The following is a 17381-nucleotide window of genomic DNA, read 5'->3' on the forward strand; positions in this document are numbered from 1 at the left end:
TCGGTACACTTTAGTAGTGTGTTGCGATTTTTACAATGTATAATGTCAAATTTTGCATTTATAAATAACTTTTGTGTGCAAAATCGGCCAAAGTATAGGATAAGGTTTACGGTTATTCAGTTTTATCAAAAACACAAGKCTGTGAGTGATACCAAGCCTTCGAAGATATTGGAAAGTTCATTGAAGACATGCCTTGTTCTGGATGGCTTTCGAACAATTTAACTGATGAAGATATTTAAAAAGTGAAGTATATAGTGCTTGAGAATCGTCTGGTCAGTATTAGAGAGATGCAAGAGAGTTCGACATCTCTCGCGTGTCCCTTCAAATGTTTTTGGTGGATATTTTAGGTATGAAACGCCATAAAGTTTCATGGAGGGTAGTATTACTGCTGAAGAGACATTATGAGACAATCATCGGAATGGAGGGGAAGAACTAGGTGAAACCAAAAATAAAACACCACAAAGCCACTCAAAACTCATGGTTATGTTCATTATTGTTTTCGACATTGATGGTTTGGTGCATTTCGAAGTGACAGACGGAGAATAATGAGTTCTATTTGGCTGTATTGAGGCGTTTGCGTGAGAAGATCCTTCGAAATCGGCCGGAATTGTGGAAGAACAATTCTTAGATTTTACTGGATGATAATGACCCAGTGCTGAAAGTTGAGTTTTTAACACAAATGCTGGTAAATGTGTGATACAAGGTACTTTCCAAAGTAAAAAATTGAATCTATAAGAATCTACTACCATTTTCGATTGTCCAGTGAGAATTTCATGACATTTCATCTATTGGAACTGAAGTTATTGCGTTTTAAGTATCAGCATGTTTGTGTTATCGGCATATATGTATAATGGGGTATATGAATTTTAGGGATATTTRTTTTCTGACAATGGCATGTCTGTGTGTCAAAAAATTGGTTAAAAATAGGTGGCCCCCCTCAGCCTCTATTTACTGAACATAAAGATTTTCCAACTTCCGGGTGACTTTATACAACTTATATATGAGTCATCGTAATAAAATAGAGAGAACGTGTTTTTTTTAATAACGGTGTATATTTGTGCTTAGAATGAATAAAATCGGATGAAAACTTGCCTGGCACCACATGTAACTAACCGTATGTATTTGAAGGTTTACCCCAACGTTAACCCTTGTGAGTTGCAAAGGAATGACATGTGCGATTATACCTGAATAGCCCTTCCTTAATTGTTTTGATGGTCTTTAATTTATATTTAATATTTCAAAGGTCATTGTATCAGAGTAGCAGTTTGTGTCAAAATTGATAAAGTCTCGAATATTTTCCCTTTACGAATGCTTGTCATCATATCTCAACGTTTTAGAGGTTTTCTCTACAACTCAATTCTTCTTCAATGACGAGTTAAAGCTGTTTTTATTTTAAAGTTTCGAAAAACTGCCTCATCGTTATCTAGGGCAAGCGACTATATAACAATGTAATTTTGATTTCTTGACCGCTTATATCTGCTGCACTTAATTTCAAGGAACTACAGGGTGGCTGATGAAAGCCGCTACCAAAAGAAAATTAAATAACTTTTTTTCTGTTTAATGAATCTGGTTAATTTTTTTTATTTTATGTTTGCAGATTGGCTTTTACATTTAACAAAAATAGATAACTGGGACACCGAAACAAAAATTTGGATTGTCCGCCGCTATCACGCACTGGAGTCCGTAGTTTCGGTTCAAAGAGAGCATAGGCGCACGTTTGGCAGCAATCCTCCGAGCAGGTGGACTATAATGAGACTTGTAAACAATACTGCCGAGCATTGGAGAGTCAACAGAAGACCTTTCCATCGAATTCCTTCAGTTCGAACGGAGGAAACATTCGTTGCTGTAGCTGCTGCCATACAAAACAATCCACGTGTTTCGACAAGAAGCTTATCTGCTCAAATGGKTGTAAGCAGACAGTCATTACAGTCAATTATRMACAAAGATTTGGACTTATTCCCATATAAAATTCAAATGGCYAACAAACTGAACGCTGCAGACTTGCCGATTCGCTTGGAATTTTGGCAGAAGATGCTTCAAATGGTGGAGGAGGATGGAAACATGTTGAACTGTCTTTTCATGTCTGACGAGGCCCATTTCGATATAAACGGCAACATAAACAAACAAATTTGCCGAATATGGAGTGCTTCCAACCCACAGATACTCCATGAGACGGAATTGCAACCACTTCGTGTCACAGTGTGGTGTGCAGTTTCATCACGCTGCGTTGTCGGGCCCTACTTCTTCGAAGAAAACGGTCACACCGTTACGGTTACTGGAGGCCGTTACTTTAGCACGTTGAGAGAGTTTTTCTATCCAGAATTATGCCAAATGAGAATTTCTTTCAACTCTGTGTGGTTTCAGCAAGACGGTGCAGCTCCTCCCTCACATAGCCCAACCTGTTATGACAGAAATGCGACGAAAATTTCCCAATAAGCTGATATCCAGAAACTCCACATTCCGTTGGCCACCCAGGTCGCCTGACCTTACTGCACCTGACTTTTTCTTGTGGGGTTATTGMWAASAGSAAGTCTACAAAGCAAAACCAACAAATTTGAATGTACTAAGGCAATCCATTCGAGAAACAATTGCTGCTATTTCTGTCTCAACTCTCCAAGCAGTAATGAACAACTTTTTGGTAAGATGCCTCACATGCATCAACGAGCAGGGCATTTAGATTCCGTTATTTTTAAAACTAATTAAGCTATATTTAATAAAATTGAATGAGCTTTAACATGAATAAAAGAAAAATGAATTCCATACACTGAAAAAAAAGTTATTTCAGTTTCTTAATGTAGCAAAATTCATCAGCCACCCTGTATGACAATTTCTGCAGTTTTATTTTTATAAAAACCAAGACGGTAATATGTATTTATCCAGAATTGGCTTGGCAGTCAATAATCATACGATTTAGCACTGAGTTATAAGGGTGGTGATTCAATTTCCCTATTTTGTAGTATTTCTTCATGGAAATTTAACATAATATTGTTGAAATGCCGAGAGTTCCGAAAGTAATCATATTTAAATTAAAAACGATTAAACGATTAAAACTTGGCAGAAAAAAATATCTATGCCAAGAAAAACAGAATGCGATTGTAAGGTACTCTTTGATGATGTAGTCACGCTTTTTGTGCAGACGAGACTAGATTTGCGGTCCTTTCATTCCAAATAGCATTAAAAACCACATTCAAAATAAATTCAATGTCTCGAAAAAATGTACGGATAATGATTGGTTATACGGATTTTGTAAACAACATAGCGAAATTCTGAACTTGCGTGCACCAATCGACACATCTTTCGATCGTCCGAAAGTGACTTCGTTTTTCAACTTGTTGAAAGATGAGTTTATTAAACATAATTTTTCAGTAGGCGTATTTGGAACGTTCATGAAACGGGGCTGTCAGTACTGTAGTCTCGTCAATCAAAAGTTATTAACAGGCAAATCGTCGTCTCATCTGTCTGGATGGGTACAAGTACTAATTTTTACCAATTGGTTCAAATACTTTCTAGATTTCACAAAATCATCTAAAGAAGATCCGGTTTTTTTAATATTTGATGGACACTATATCTATTTGATTTGGCTCGTATTATCATATTGTCATTGCCACAACATTCTACACATAAAATGCAATCATTGAACAAAGCATTCATGGGCTCTCTTAAAGTATATTATATTGACGAAGTATGGCGCTTTACTCAAGAAAATGGTCGAAAAGTAACGCTATATGATTTTTTCGGACTGCTCACAATAGCGAGTTCAAACCGGCCAAATAACAAAGTAAAATATCAATTCAATGGCAAACTTCTTATCATTACATTACATAACTGTCAATATCCAAAATGAGAATAAAATTGWCCCACCCAAACCAAAAAGAACGAACGTGGATTATTTACAAATCATTAAATGGTCGTAAAAAATTGGCTCGGTAGGCGTAAAATACAAACATTTTGGACGAAGAAAGGAAACGAAGTGAACATTTATTGATATACAATTAGGAAGTTTGTGGTACAAAAGCCAAACAAACGGTACTTCAAGTTCGGTGGTCTTATTTGTACTAGCATTTTTGGTGTTTTTGTAAATGCCGTCTTCCTTTCTTTTTTAATTTTTTTGKGTGTTCGCTTAGTCAAATAATAGGCGAGAAGGCAAACTGCTGCTTTGCTCAACTTATGCTTGAGAAAAGAACAGATTTCTGGTTGTAGCGCTGACCTGATATTTGTTGTAGGTAAATGTGTATGTATATATATCGTGCTGCTACAGTCTCAAGTGGCCGATCATTTTTGGAATAACTAATCCCACTCCCACAAAACAACCTAAAAATACAAAACACACTCTCATATTTATACACTCACACACATAAAGGCAGCAAGGTATGGGAAAAGTTGAACCGGGAAGTATTTGTGGGTAGTGTTTGCGAAGTAGATAGGGTAAGTGAGTAAGTAAGTGAATAGGTAAGTAAATAATCTTAATCTGCTCACCTTTTCGTTTGCCGGGATTCTCCATGTCCATGCCTTCGGACGCCTTCGACTGGTGATAAAGTTCCGAGCTCTTAATACGTTTTTTGTTGCTGCCTAAACGCCGTGAGGAATTGTGGCGAAAGCGTTAAAGAAAAAGTGGAAATGTCGTTCAGTGAAAAATGGCTAAATAAATTGCACTTTCGGTTGAGTAAGAAATGCTTTCAAAGCGTAAATTATACATTTCATATTTCGTATGCAAAGAAAAACGAGTAGTGCCGACGCACAGTGGGTTTAGTTGTTGTATATGTGTGTTAGGTTGAAAATTTGAGCGCTTAAAATATTATAGCGCTGAGTGGTGAATTGAAAAGAACAGCGGAYTAAGAATTTATTTTTATTAATAAGTACTCAGTTTAGCTCTCAGTGACCTATTTTTATTGACATATACATATGTATATAAATATCAAATGCACATATGTACTTATATTAGAAAGTTTTCTGCGAAAATTTGAAATTCATCCAGAAAAATTGTTAATTAGTGTAATTGGCTTTCGAAGCTTTGCACGCTTTTTCCTCGAAAGAGAAAAGATCGCCATGAAATTTTTTCTAAACCTTCTTAGATATAGATGGCAATTATCGAAGGAATAAGACTTTTGACCTTTTAAGCAACGCTGGATTTAATTATGATTTTTTTTTCACAAAAAACGAAAAACAAATTTTTACCAGCCCTTCAATCATTTCCCATATCTATCGATTGTAGTAATACATTGTTTATGTTTTTTGGTTTGAGTAATTTTTAAGCAGACAAATCTTCCGCASCTCAAGACGGATTTTTCAGAGGTTGTTGAATAAATTTCCTCTGCAAGAATCGAAAAAACGCGGTTTCTGTAACTTGGAAGTGAATATACGTAACCTTTCAATAGAAGTCATAATAATTACAGCCTCATCTTTTAAATGTACCTATTAGGTAGTCGAAAAAGTCTTTTCGTATTTCTAATCTCACTTCAGTTTTTTTTTTGTTTTTTGTTTTTATATTTATAATAATTAATAAACAAATATATGCCACGTTTTGTAATTTTTCCGCTAGAGATACAATTCCGTTAGTAAAATTTTGAAATTTCCAGAACGTAAGCGAGGGTGCCATTGTTGTGCTACACAAACTGATACCGCATCGTCCCCGTAAACTTCGCAAATTCATTGGTGGCTTGCGTGACATTCTCTCTTTTTTGTACAAAAATTTCAAAATATATATATACATATATAATTTTTCACTAATTCTTGAGCAGCTGTATCTTTTTTTCACTTTCCGAATTWACAATGTGATTGGTAGCACTGSAGATATACGACTGCAATGACATCTACTTGTATTGACAAAATACGAAAATACTTTTTTGACYACCCAATATTTTACACAGTTCTAATTAATGTGTTAGTAGCTGTAACGCTGAAGTAGTCTATAAATTACAGAAACATATAGATTTCTACTATATTAATTTTTTTGCAAGATCAAGATTAAAGAAAGTAATCCCGAAAATAGTCTTCCTAGACTTGTTTTAGACCTATTAAGTATCTGTCAGGCGGCTCATTCATTTCTCTGCACATTGTTCTATTTAAGAAACCTGAATTTGCAAGGAAAGGAACAAAAGTTCGTTATAGTCACCAAAATATTATTTTATTCGCTAAAAAAAATAAGGATTGCCTCCTACGATTGCGTTTGCAGACATACCTATATTAGATTGAGTTTACTGGTGTCATCCTCATTTGATTTGAGAAACTTACAGTTAAGGTAATTTATATAATTTTAATGAAACAATTTAATATTGGGTTAATATTCAAAATAATTAGATGATCGATTAATACTTTTGTCATTATATGAAGTCATATGTACTATATAATCGGTGGTTGGCTGCTTGTTTAGAAAAAAAAAAAAAAAAACTAGCCGGATTTGATGAAGTTCTTGAACATATTCACCTTTTAAACTATTCCAAAGTAATTTTATTTTTCGCAGTGTTTTGTGGTGGTTCARGACATGAAGAATTTCTCTAATGGGTTATCGCTTGTTTGTTTTTGGACTGTCCATGGAGTTTACGTTCTCGGGAGCATCAAGAGGGTGATATTTTTATTTCTTTCTATTCCTCTATAACTGGGTCATCTGGTAGTGATGTTATATATAGTTTACAATGACTAGTTTGAGTTATCAGGAAAGAGATATAAAGTCGTGAGTTTTGAAGTATTTTAATTTTTATTTTAATTCTGAGTTGTGATCAATTCATTTCAATTGTCTTTGTCCGCTTGATCCGAACTGTTTACAGCCCGAATTTTACGTTTTTAATGTCCTTGAATAGGGTATATTAAATTTACCATGATATTTGCGACACCATTGAAGATCATCTTAATTAGATAGTCTAGTAGGRAAATGCCAGATGGAGCTGAGTTACTACATCTATGAGAAGTTATCCTTTAGGACGCCTTGGCTTGACTCGAATTTTAAGTGAATTTGTGTCGATAGATTTTCCAGCGCATCATACCGATTTTACAGCGTAGTTTTACCAACGTGAGACAGGTGCACAGGAGATACTCCATTATTTCCCTGTTGTCTTGTCTTAGACATTTCCAGCCGTCAGTCAGTCTCATTCTGCGAGCCTGACCGATCAGTAATCCGATCATGCTTTGAGTGCCAACAGGAATTTACTGTACTTCCAATCTACCGTTTTGAACATGACTTTTGCAGTTTTGCAACCAGGTAGCTCATTCCATTGGGTTTTAATTTYATTTACCATGCTTCTGTTCGGATGAGCGTATAGACAATGCACGGGTTGCCCACTGTTGATCACGTTTTCGGATGTTAGATGTACACCATTCTTGGCAACCTAGGATTTCGCAATAGCCAAGACCTCAGCTTGAATCCTCCATTTTCAAGCCATGCGTATAAAAGTTTAGAGTGTTGCGCGTAGCTAACATAGCTTTACGGCTATTATATTTCCCTAGTTTACTTTCAACCTTCTTTCCTAGTTGAAAAGTGGGAGATATATATAATTGATCAGAGGGTGGGGGGAGGGAACTCTTTTGATCGGATAACTACAGCAAATTGCTGACTTACAAACTCACCGTTAAAACTCCAGATAAAGATCTTGTATGCCACTGCTACAAAATCCCCTATGAAGTGTATAATGACTTTACTTGATGTTTTAACCTAATATCACTTTTACTATTTTTCATACACACTGTACCTGTCGAACTATGATTCATTGTGACCCCACCCAACGCTTCGTTCTCACGATAGTTACTCGCCATCGAGAGCGCGGTTGTTGTTTGCCATAATGCACGCCTGCCTGGTGGCGATTAAATTCGTACGCCTGAGGATTTGTTTGAAGCCGAAAATAAATAATTTATTTGCCTCGCACTTTTTAAAGCAATGAATTATTTGTTTTTTGTCTTTCATACCCATACATATATACACATTCTCTTACACAGCACGTGCACAATGTCATCACAAAAGCCGACGCGAATGTTAGCGGCGTCTAGTCTGCACGTAGTGGCATTGCCTTAGATATGAGAGCACACCAACCTTTAGTTATKGTGCTTATACCACATACATATTCATAAAGAAATATGCGAGGAAAAAAATTGTAAAAAATTATGACGAGTGGCTATTACTGCTTGCCTCGGCGTCAGTGTTGAATGGCGTCTACAACGCGGACGGAATAGACATTGAAGTGCGCTGATTTGCATTTGCATAGTCTTACTGCACTAACACACACACACAYATATGTGGATGTGTATACACAAACACACYCACGCATAAACAGTGGTACATAAAGCGTTCACTATTGACAGGCGCTGGTCAGCGCTGACACTCACCTTTGTAACGTCCTTCCGAGTTCTCCACATAATTCACAGCAGTCGGTGGTATTCCTACGAAAATAATAGCAAAGAATGAAAAATTTGTATGGATTAGTCGAATAAAAAAAAAAAATCAGTTAAAAAATCACGGCAGCTGAACGCTAACTCCTACAACAAATCATACAARTTATGCAAATGAAAAGCGAAAAAATGTGGAAAAATTAAAAATTTCGCAAAAAATCACGCCAGCATTCTTTCGTCACATTCCAGCGCGCGAAAGGTGTATGAATGAAGTTCATTAAAATGCAATGCCTCCCCACGACCCTTGTTCCGCTGACGCAAATACTCGCAGTCGTGGTTGAAAATATTTAAATTCAATTACGTCCAAGTGCAGGTGTCTGCGTACGACCGAGCYGCCGTCAGCGAAGCGGTTAAATATTTCTGCCATAGTTAATTCACTAAAAGAAATGCAAGCCTGCGAATGCGCTAAGTTGGCCGCGCTATTCGGTTTAGGGGTCGCATTCATTGCCGCAATTTCGCGGATTATTTTTAAGCTGATTTGATCTTGAATGCAAATGTGTTTAGTTTTGGTTTTATGAGGCTTTTAAATAATTTTTTTTTTATAGTATTTTATATTATGTTATTCAGAATAAATTTCACTTTAAAGACGTTGACTGTTTATCCATGTATGTATAGTATAGATATACGAACAGTCTTGTATCCCCATCTATCTTAAAAAAAACAAGCCTATTGTCAAAAATATGGATAAACTCGCTGAGAGCGACTGTAATTTTCGCAAAAAGCCTTGAGAAACGTTTTCCGAAGGTTAGGTTGGATTAAGTTAGGTTAGATCAAATATCGCACGTGGTCAGCCACTTCTGAAACCATAGAAAAAAACTCCTGTGTTCGAACTTATAAATTAGAAAAACGTTTAGTGGCCAATACAAATTTGCACAGGACTTTAATTTCCATTCCTGCCAGTTCGGTGGGATGTTTGAAGGTATGCGCTCCCAAGTGTTTAAGTCTCGACCTTTCAAACGCATGAGAGTGAAGAAGGAAGTATTGAGTTCTTTCATAAAGCTGTTCCAGAAGGCGTCTTGTGGGATTCACAAACTTACAGCTTAGACGCCAATAGGCCAATGGCCCGTTAAAAGACCCATAGCTAAGGAGAGGCTAGCCCACCTGTGAGCAAAGATATCAAAAGATCCCTTGTTATCTATCTTGGGTCAAGATGTTTTTGTCTCATTTCCTGGCTTTGCAATTTAATGAGATTTTGCTATGGTCTGGCTTCCAAACTAGTCTTATCACAAAGGCTCTCGATGCTATTGCTAGCGAAGTTAGGCACTCCTTGACTAACCTTGAATGTACTGTTTGTGAGTTCAAGACTAGTGTCGTCTCTCCACTATCTCAGTGAATGGTCACTTCTCTAAAGGAGGCTGCAGTCCGGAGCAGTCGACCTGCTGCAAACTTAATAGCTGCAACCTATGCGTGGAAGATACTTCAAGAGTCATGCAGTCCTCCACAATCTTTCCCTCAAGGCTATGAGCTATCCGTAAAGAAGCTCTCCTCTAACGGCTTCTTCAAACCCAAAGCTCCCTCATAGGTATATGGGCAGAGAAGGAGCAGCCACAGTTAGGCTTGGCGACTCCATGATTCAAGTGATCCAGTATAAAGTTAAAGTGTGTGGAGAAATCCTAGTGTTGAGATACGTGTTCTTTTAAGAAGCCAGATTCTCTAAGTCTAATAGCAAGTTTTGCAGCAATATACCTTCCGATGATGTATAAGGGCACTATGTACAAGATGGCGTCATGGTTGGGGTGGGGTTCATTGCACCAAAGTGCATATGAGCGCGGCTGAACATATTTCATGAACTGAAGCCGCTCCGAATCGCAAAAAATCGTTCGAAGCGGACGAATACTAGTAATATGTTGTGACATTTACGAGGATCGTGACGTATACGCAATGAACCATTGCAAAAGTTTGCTAAGACAGTAATGGGCAATGGCCAATGGGAGAGGAATTGTGTTTCATCAGGACAACCCAAAGATTAATTGGGAGGTTCATATAAATTCACCATGTGGTCCTGACATAAAGACATGTCAGGTGTCACATGCCCTGCCCAAGCGTCAAATCTTGAAAAAGTCCCGTGAAAAGAAAACTAAACGCACCACCTATTCAAAGCTGCAAAGAGCTATTTTTATGCGGCGATATCTGAATTGGGTATCCCCGCAAAACTGATATGTCATATAATTTCATATCCTGATTTACCTATAATTATTGAAAAAAAAAATATATATATAGTTGTTACTAAATTCCTCTTATGTATAATTTCGATCATCACGTTCAATATATCTTTGCTTTAACCAAAAATAAACTAGTAAGGAAGGGCTAAGTTCGAGTGTCACCGAACATTTTATACTCTCGCATGATAAAGTGATAATCGAGATTTCAGGCGTGGTTGTGAACCGATTTCACCCGCATTTGTTACATGTCATTAGGGTGTTAAGAAAATATTACATCCCGAATTTCATTGAAATCGGTAGAGTACTTCCTGAGATATAGTTTTTGGTCCATAAGTAGGCGGCGCCAGGCCCATTTCCAATTTTTAAAAAAGGGCTGGATGCAGCTCCCTTCTGATATTTCTTCCGTAAAATTTAGTATTTCTGACGTTTTTTGTTAGTCGGTTAACGCACTTTTAGTGTTTTTCAACAAATTCTTTGTATGGGAGGTGGGCGTGGTTATTATCCGATTTGTTCCCTTTTTGAACTGTATGTGGAAATGCCTAAATTAAACGACTGTGTAGAGTTTGGTTTGCATAGATATAGTAGTTTTCGAGATATGTACAAAAAAGTTAGTAGGGGGCGAGGCCACGCCCACTTTTCCAAAAAAAATACGTCCAAATATGCCCTTCCCTAATGTGATCCTTTTTGCCAAATTTCATTTTAATATCTTTGTTTATGGCTTAGTTATGACACTTTAAACGTTTTCGGTTTTCGCCATTTTGTGGGCGTGGCAGTGGGCCGATTTTGCCCATCTCCGAACTTAGCCTTCTTATGGAGCCAAGAAATACGTGWACYAAGTTTCATTATGATATCTCAATTTTTACTCAAGTTACAGCTTGCACGGACGGACGGATTTCAACTCTACTCGTCACCCTGATCACTTTGGTATATGTAGCCCTATATCTGACTCTTTTAGTTTTAGGACTTACAAACAACCGTTATGTGAACAAAACTATAATACTCTCTTTRGCAACTTTGTTGCGAGATTATAAAAATTGTAATGTTTCCATTTTATCCCAATTTTTAATCTGCTTTAGAAACTCAGCATTTTAYCATACCAATTTCAAACGCTTAAAATAATTTTTTTTGTTAATAAAAGCTTTAACATAAAAGCTTCATTTAAGTTCAATGCCGGCCAACTAATAACGTTTATTAACTTACGATATAATTTTATGGTGCCATCGGTGTCGCCMAGTGAATTTTTCGCCACACAACGATAAGCGCCGAACTCTGCTTGCGTCAAATCACTGATATGCAATTGCATTGCGTTGCGATATTCGCCAATTTCCGTTACGCTGGAGGTATATTTGACACCTGCAATGGGAAGATAAAAATTGACATTGAATGTTGGTTGTGGATATCTAATCAAATCAATTATTTAGGTAACAATTTTTTTATTTAAGAATTAATTGAGATTTATAAAAAGAAAACGTAAAAAATGTTCAAAAATATTTTCGCCTATTCTAACATTTACATATATCGTATATCCACTTGCTGAGCTCTAGCATGTGTTAGTAATATTAAAGTTTGGCGGCTCGTAGCTTAGCAAGCAAAAGTTAAAACCCATATACGGACTTGTGTTATATTATATATACATATATCTGTATAAAATATGCTAATATCTGCTCTCTCTTATACATATGTACATATGCAGTTTTTCCATAGCTTATGACTCTAAGTCCGCTCACATTTGCATGTAAGGACATTAGCACCAATTAAAAGTCGCTACAAAAATGCAAATTAAATTATTAGCATTTAAGCAGAAATTTTCCTAGCGCATTTGCCTCACTTAATTCTTTCGCTATTCCATATACGTATAGACAAACATGTACGGTCCGTTTAATTTTTTTTTTCTTTTGTTTTTTTTTTGACTGGCCAAAGTCAAATATACATATGTAAATGTTTACAACTAAAAATACTTAAATCCATACAATATTTTCAAAATTTTTAAAACTCAAAAAAATCATCTGATATCTAAAATACATATACATATAATAGTTCACCGTGACGAGCTGGGACCATTGAGTCATGTTCGTTTGCCTGTCCGCCGTCTGTCTCTAATTACGCGAACTAGTACCTCAGTTTTTGAGATATGAATCTGAAATTTTGCATACWTTCTTATCGTCTTAAGAGCTGCTCTTTTATTATAATCAATWAAATCGGWCTACTATAGCATATAGCTGATCGACCAAAATCTGGCCCTTGTATGGAAAAATTGTTTATTTGATAAGATATCTCCACGAAGTCTGGCGTGAATTATTCTCCAATTCATAATAACATTATTCTTAAATATTATTAAGATCGGATCAATATATGATATAGCTGACATACAAATTGGKCGGGCGAAATGAAGTCTTTGTATGAAAAAGTTTTKTATTTGACAAGATATCTTCTCGAAACTTGGCATAACTTCCAAAATATAAAATTAACGATTATTGAAAACTGTCAAAAATTAACTTAACACATTTTAACAACTAACTCTACATATTTCTCTGTGTATGCCCCTAAATGTATGCAATTATGTGTCAGCATTCTCATATTTGTATGGAAATAAATATTAGYGTATAGCCTTTTTTTGCAGCAACCAAAGCAACCACAGAAATCCAGGCAAAAAACATAAAACAACCACGGCAGTGATTATGCRAAAACGTAGACGAGTGAAATATGTATCACCTTCACATGTATAGCTATAAACATACCTATTTGTTGGTATATGTTTATGCGCAGCGGGAGCATTAGTGCAGCCACTGAAGTGCAGCCAGCGTAAGAGAGTTTCATAAACTCTAGTGTGGCCAGTTTGSTGCATTTCGGTTTATGTGTTTTTGTGTGTCTCGAAAAAGTTTTCAGTTAAATCAGTTAATTAAAAAGTTAGGTTGATGCTCATGCTGCAATGATACAATACACTTTTTGGTCTACGGTCAAGGAGTATTTGTGACAACACTTCAATTAGAAGGTATATTTTTCAAAATGTTAAGGTAAGCGTCATGCTGAAAATAAAATACTTGCATATTTTAGGAATTAAATTTCTGGAAATAAATTTGATTGGATTTATATTTTGAGTATTCGAAACGAAATTATATTATTCTCTTTGCGAGGCAAAGCTTTGATGATAATTTGAAGAATCTTTAYATTTGCTTTCCATTTTCGAAAATATTAATAATATTAAGAGAAAGAGCTTAAACTTTTCTATAGGAAAAATTTCTAACGACCTTGAGAATATTTAATATTTTTTTCGATAATCAATTGATTCAGTACTCAAAGTTGAATTGTCTCAGTCAAAGGAAGTTCCAAAGAGCTTTCAATTTTGGGAAAACATTTACCGAAAGAGAAAAAGTTCATAAAATAGTTAATAAAATAACAAGTCCTTTTCAATTTAATGTATTAGTCACCGATATTCGCTTTTAGCCCAAATGTAGTCAACATTTATCTTTTCAATTAAGCTGGAGCTAAGTAATTTCGCAGATTTGGAAACAAATCTTATTTAATTTAACAATAGGAAATTTTGAAAAACCTTTAAATTATTCTAAAATTGGCTAAAACTTGGTGGGGAGGTAGCTTAGAACTAGGGTAAAGATATCCTACTCTTATCTCTTTATGTCAAAATTTAATACAACTTATAAATACAAAAATTATATTTCAAATATGCGTACAATTTGAAACAGATTCCTCCTAAAAATAGTACAATTGCTAAGTATTTGGTATAGTAGAAAAGGAGTGCAACCAAATATGCAGTGAAATAGATTATAACTGGCTCAGTAATCAGTCGTTGAGTATGTGTGTATTATACCGACTTTTTCGTCTTTCCACGCCTGAGATCCGGTTCATTATGTGCAGTCCAGTAGAATGACTGTCGATTGGACTCCATTGGCAAATGATGGAGCTAAGTTTCCATTCTCACACACCGCTGCGAAAATTCGATTTTATTACAATTAATTAAAGAACACTCAAACGCTACTTAGAATCAGTTATTCGTTGTTTTTGTTGGATTATGAACTTGCAAGGCACCCAATTTGCACAAAGCTTTCACCTCTTTAGAACACTATTCTGCTCGGTGGTCATTTCGTCTGTTTCCAGCTATGCAAATGCCTTTTCAACGGTGAATTCCCTGATTCCAAATTCAACAGAATTTTCAACCAAAAAGCAGTGCTTTTTTAACACAAGAATTGCTTTAAGATCCATTTTTTTTGTAAACCAACACAAGTTGCTTCACAAAAATGCTACATCTCATTAACTAGTTATAATCCAACTAGTAGAAATCATAGCTATATTCGATATTATTCCTCGATCATTAATTCACAATTAGCTATAAAATCTACGAAATTGGTGCAAATAAAATGAAGACAATTCTAATCTAATATAATTTCTCCGAAATTATTTTCCGGATCAAATTCAGACTTTCGGGGAATATTCGGAAATTCTAAATAGTGATACATACACTTAAAGAAAAAACAAAGAAACTTTAAATTTAGAAATGTTTTTTTTTTCACATTCGAAAAAACATTCCTTGGCATTTATTTTTTGAGGACTAGTTCATCCAAACGTTGGCCGCGGCTATGTCTCAGAAGGTCCGTCGTTGAGACCAACTTTTAATGACTCATTCGAGCATTTTGACTGGTAACTGCCGAATTACACCCGTGATGATTTGCTCCAAGGCCTGAATTGAAACGGGATTACTCACACAGACTGTGGGCTTTATATATATACCCACAAGAAAAAGTCTAACGGTGTGATAGCACATGATCTGTGTKGCTAATAGACCGGCTCAAAAAGTGAAATTATCTGCACACCGAAGTGTTCTCTCAATAAATCTACTGATTGATACGAAGTGGGAAGTGGCGTCGTTTTGCCGAAACCAAATGTCGCCGAAATCACGAGCTTCAATWTCTGGCATCAAATAGTCGGTTATCATAACGCGATAACGGTCACCATTGACGGTTACGCTTACACCGGTACCATTCATGAAGAAATACGGTTCGATGATATCACTAACCCACAAACCAATCTGTGTTTGTGTTTCTTGATGAATTGACATCTATTAAATGTCTTCAGGTTGTTTGTTTACATACYCATTGAGACAGAAATGGGCGTCTTCGCTGAACAGGATTTGGGTCGAAAACGTCRAATCTTCTTGGAACTTTTCAATAGCCSATAGAGTGAAGCGATGAAACTTGGGAAGGTCGAGCGGTTTCAGTTTTTGCACACGCTCGATTTTGGACGCGACAAGTCGTTCCATACGTCAGTCCGAGTTGCTGTGAACGGCGCCGATTCGATTCTTCACGGACTTCGTGTACATAGCTACGGCTGCTCTATTTTCCTCAAATTTTCACAGCTTATCTGTTTTTTTGATGACTTTGATATTCTAGTATGAACGTCGACCTGGTTTTGGTATTATGAGCAATGGGTAATTGAAAATTATAAAATCTTCATATTTTTGGCGGCAATACAGTGTTATAGTGAAGATAAGCTGTTCTTCGGGTTCTTTAAAAAATACTTCATCACCTACACTGCTCCTTTCTGCTTTTACTCCCASCAGACTAAATTTCCATTCAGTTGTGCCTTGCGTATTTAATTAGAATTTCTGTTGCGGCTTTCAAGCATACAAAATAAATCTGCTAGTTCGTTGTTACAAACGAATAACAGGTACATGCCCGTGCACATATGTATATGCATTATACATTTTATGGAATGTGACAACCTTCTGAGGTTTTGTTAAGGTTCTGCGGTTGCGCTGGTGATTTCATGTGCAACTCTTTTTGTGTCAACCATTTTAATTATTCGTTATACATATAGATCGCTATATGTTGATAAGTATGCATGTATGCATGCATGTGTCTGTGTGCGCTGCATGTTTTGTTGAGGTGTCAACGTGTGGACATTTGCGGCGTGGCAGTTATGCATGAACTTTTCGCCACATTGTCTTGACAGTGATTTTAATTAGTTAAATCATTGCTGGCACATATTTTGCGAAATCGTTGAGTGTAGTATATGCGCTTGTATGCATTTATGATTTTAATTAAGTTTGTAACTGAGTTGTGGCGTACTTAATTGGCAGAACAAAATTTTTATGGTCAAAGGGTTTGAAAAAAAAAAAACAAATAAAAATAAAAATTATTGCAAAAATATTGTGTTATTAAAAAAATATTATTGTGGATAGTTAATGAGAGTTGTACTGAGGAAATAAGATAAAAAGGCACTTTAATTCTGTTTATTGATAATGAAATTATTATTTAAAAAATTATAAATTTTTTTTTAGAAATAATTTCATTGGAATTTTTATTAATTTAGTGAAATTATTTCGTTAAAATGAATTGTATAAATAACTGTAAAGCATCATTTTATTTTATTTTTAATTTTTGTAGAAAGAAAATTTTTAGTTTTTTTATTAAGGGGTCAGTAGGGTAATGTGGCCAGTTTTAATATATGTATATATACCTGGTCTACGAAAAGAGAGCTAACGTGCGAAAACTAGTTTATGATTTTTTGGATTCTATCACGTGAAAAAGCATCTCATCTTCCATCCGAATCAACTAAGATTTTTTTTCTCCCCTTTCCGTAGACCAGGTCACATATATATTTATTTTTCATAGAAATTTTTATTCTACAATAGAACTTTTTTTTTTACATATCATCAGGTTGGCCGATAGCCAGGTGTTTTGTGAACCTTAAAACAAAACAAAAAAGAAAAGAAAAAAAAAAAACTAATTAAAAAAAAAAAAAAAAAAAGCTTACCCTACTGACCGCTGAAATTTTTGTAGAAATGATTTCATTGGAATTTTTATTAATTTAGTGAAATTATTTCATTAA

At 35.6% G+C, this 17381-nt stretch overlaps 1 protein-coding gene across 1 annotated transcript in view; it reads right to left on the reverse strand.

Moving 5' to 3' along the window:
• Positions 1-2872: 2872 nt before the first annotated feature.
• Positions 2873-17381, reverse strand: part of LOC108971001 (limbic system-associated membrane protein) — an 88374-nt gene continuing 73865 nt past the window's right edge. Inside the window, exons 8-11 of the mRNA XM_018936768.1 lie at positions 11739-11891; positions 8314-8367; positions 4477-4569; positions 2873-2946 (exon numbers count right to left, since the gene is read on the reverse strand). Coding sequence (XP_018792313.1) covers positions 2873-2946; positions 4477-4569; positions 8314-8367; positions 11739-11891 — 374 coding nt within the window. The remainder of the gene's footprint in view (positions 2947-4476; positions 4570-8313; positions 8368-11738; positions 11892-17381) is intronic.

This window comes from Bactrocera latifrons, unplaced genomic scaffold (genome assembly GCF_001853355.1).
Source record: "Bactrocera latifrons isolate USDA-ARS-PBARC rearing strain unplaced genomic scaffold, ASM185335v1 scaffold_108, whole genome shotgun sequence".
NCBI classification, from domain to species: Eukaryota; Metazoa; Arthropoda; class Insecta; order Diptera; family Tephritidae; genus Bactrocera; species Bactrocera latifrons.